The 3178-nt window shown below is 39.7% G+C and overlaps 1 protein-coding gene across 1 annotated transcript; it reads left to right on the top strand.

Annotated features, from left to right (window-relative positions):
* Window positions 1–2183: 2183 nt before the first annotated feature.
* Window positions 2184–2663, top strand: LOC142521901 (uncharacterized). The gene has a single exon (XM_075625074.1). The coding sequence runs from the start codon at window positions 2184–2186 to the stop codon at window positions 2661–2663; it is 480 nt and encodes a 159-aa protein (XP_075481189.1).
* Window positions 2664–3178: the final 515 nt, after the last annotated feature.

The following is a 3178-nucleotide window of genomic DNA, read 5'->3' as shown; positions in this document are numbered from 1 at the left end:
GAAATTTCAGCATCTACCCGGACCCGTACCCAGACCCTTACACAGGGTGCGTGCCTAAACAAAAAATTAGGGATTTTTTTGGGGTTTGATGTCATGATTTAGTACGATGATTAAACGAGGTCGAGTCCTGAGAGATTTAGAATGTCATAAGGAAATTTTTCATTTTTGGGTGTGAGCATGACTATACGTCTAAATTATGCAAGATAGGTATTCGGACTCATGCTAGTACGTGCAGCGGTGGCCCCAAGCGAGATCCAATGAATCCCTCAATGCCAAGTAAGTATGTTCGTCGTGCAAAAGAAAATATTTTAAGTTTTTGAGGTATGCTAAATGTATTGTGACCAATTATGAACGTGTTTGGAAGCCGGAGAACCTGTCTTGGGACCTCTCCAACTATGAACGGGTTTGGAAGTCGGTGAACGTTGCCGAGGACCTCTCAATCCCGGTAAGGCATGACCGAGGATCTCATGTATTCGGCAGTGGATTTTCCCTGTCAGCCTATTACTATGGTTTATTCTGATCAGGCGCATTTATGTATGGGTCACTTTCTTTGAAACATATCTCTACGCAAAATGATGAAGTTTATGTATGTTAAAGTATGTATGATGCAAACATTTTTAAGAAAAGTTTTACGTGGATAGCACGTCTATGTTATGTATGTATGTTCAAGCTTATATATGCATGTTCAAGTTTCAAGTATGTACGCTCTATTTTAAAGATGAATGTGGTTTTATTACATATTACTTGTTATTTCCAGTTTATACATGTTGAGTCTTTAGACTCACTAGACTTGATCGATGCAGGTGAGAATGACTTTGAGGAGAGGAGGGGTGGGGACCTAATGAGCTGGCTTGGACTGTGCAGGAGGCTAAACCCGAGGACCGCATATGTTTTAAGATTTTATGCATGACGATTTTAATACTCTGATTTCACGTTATGGTTTACGATGTTAAACAAGTGTTTTTCTTAGGCAAACTTTATTTGTGATATCTTTAATTGCAAATTCTTTTGATGCACAGTTTATTGATGATCGAAATTTGAAAGTTTATTTTTTATTTAAGAAAATTTTTATTTTTCCGCAAATTTTAAATAGTTTAAAAGTACGGTACGTTACATTTATTCTCCTTGGTTTTCTCATTGCCTTGGCTGAGCTGAATCAGTTTCTGCCAGAGGCTGAGCTGAATCAGTTTCTGCCAGATTTCCATTGCAACTTTGCACATTTTTATTTTGCTGAAAGTAACTTTATCCAACGTTTGTACAAAATGTCATTAGCCACGTTGTCTAAGTTGGCTTTTCTCTTATCTTCAGCTGTCCATTCATCTCGGGGTTTTTCAATGTGGTGTGGTGCCCCATCAGTTATGGCAACAGCAGTTTTTTCCTTTAATATTTTCATGGGACCGTCTGTAATAACGTACCACACGTCATCGTCTTGTGTAGCTAGATAAGCTTGCATTCTGATTTTCCAATCATCAAAATACTCTCTCGAGAACATTGAAATTTTGTTGATGAAGACATGATAATCAGTTTGTATATTGAAATATTCAGGAATAAGATTCAACTGCTCTGATACCACTTGTCGGATCGGGTAAAGATGAAAGTATGTTTAGAAGGGGTGTTGAATAAACACTAATAATTTTCACAACCTTTTCTCTTTTTATAAGTCAGTTTAGTGATAATTGATACTCAAGAATCTTTCATTCGATATCAATTAGTTAACAATAAAAGTGCGGAAATAAACAAACTGATAGATAGAATAAAACTGAAATAAGAAGACACGAGATTTTATTGATGTTCGGAGATTTCAAACACTCCTACCTCACCCCTTGTATCACAAAGATAGGATATTCACTAAAAGACTGATCGATACCAAGAGTTGTACAGACCCACTTCAGTTTTGGACTTAACAATGCCAAACTGAAACTCTTAGTTACGAACCAGTTTACAGTACTCAATTGGACTGAAATAATTTAGAACAACCGATCTCTTCGAGATCAAGTATTATAATAATAACAGTTTGTGCTTGTAAGCTCGAAGTATAGCCTTGAATGCTATGAATGTATGCAATAAGCGTGAGCTTTGAAATTTTCAAATATTTCAACGGAGTAACAGCTCAGTTGATTGAATAGTATATCGATCGGGTTGATGCGGAGAAATTGTTTATCAGCTGCTCTTCTCTGCCATTTATGGACACAAAGGAGTTCTCGGGGACTACTGACATGATATTAGCTGAGGGATGGATTAATTCCATCGAGGTAATTTTTTCTTTCAGGAAGCTGCAAGATGCATACAGGGTCAAATGTACCACTTTCCTGCTGACAGAAGACGCCAGACTGTGGTGGGAGAGCGCATTTGTGTCAATGAACTTGAAAACACTGACTTGGCATGGTTTCAAGGAGCTCTTCTACTCCAAGTACTTCACTAAAGAAGTACGCTTCCGCCTGAACAGGGAGTTCATGACGTTGCGACAGGGAGACAACAGCGTGGTAGAATTTGTCAGGAAATTTGAGAAGGGGTGTAACTTTGTGCCCCTCATTGTGAATGATACCCAAGAGAAGCTGAGACATTTTGTTTATGGGTTACGGCTGATCTTGCGCCGTGATGTGAGAGTTGCTGGTCCTACTACTTATGTTGTTGACGTGTCGAGAGCCCTGACGGAAGAGTAGGACCAGAGGGACATTGAGAACGACAGGCAGGACAAGAGGCCCTATAAGGCACCTCAGCACCAGCAACAACCTCAGTTTAAGAGGCCTTTTTAGGGACCACGGAAAGGGAAGGGTCCTATTACTTAGCAGAAGGCTCCTCAGAGGCCTGGTGAGCACCCAGTGTACGCAATGTTCCACCGCCAGCATTCGGAACAATGTTTATGGGGATCGGGAAAATGTTTCAAGTGTGGATCCAGCGATCGTATGCTGAAGGACTGCCCGCAGCGGAGGCAGCCGACCCAGGGGAGAGTGTTCTCCATGCAGGCAGATAAGTCAAACCCAGAAACGACCCTGTTAACTGGTAACTTATTTAATTTAGCACCGTATTATTTTTGCCATGCATGTTTCGAATTCAATTTGGGATTTTTAGTGTGTTGTTCCATATTTACTTATATCCCAAGTACTAATCTTAATCTCATGCATGTTTCGAATTCAATTTGGGATTTTTAGTGTGTTGTTCCATATTTTGGTGACAT

This window comes from Primulina tabacum, chromosome 13, assembly GCF_025594145.1.
Source record: "Primulina tabacum isolate GXHZ01 chromosome 13, ASM2559414v2, whole genome shotgun sequence".
In the NCBI taxonomy this organism is placed as follows: Eukaryota; Viridiplantae; Streptophyta; class Magnoliopsida; order Lamiales; family Gesneriaceae; genus Primulina; species Primulina tabacum.
The sequence above is the reverse complement of the archived record's forward strand: the minus strand, read 5'-3'. Positions and strand labels throughout refer to the sequence as shown.

Coding starts and splice junctions, on each gene's coding strand:
- LOC142521901 (XM_075625074.1), top strand. CDS start 2,184: ATGGACACAAAGGAGTTCTCGGGGACTACTGACATGATATTAGCTGAG.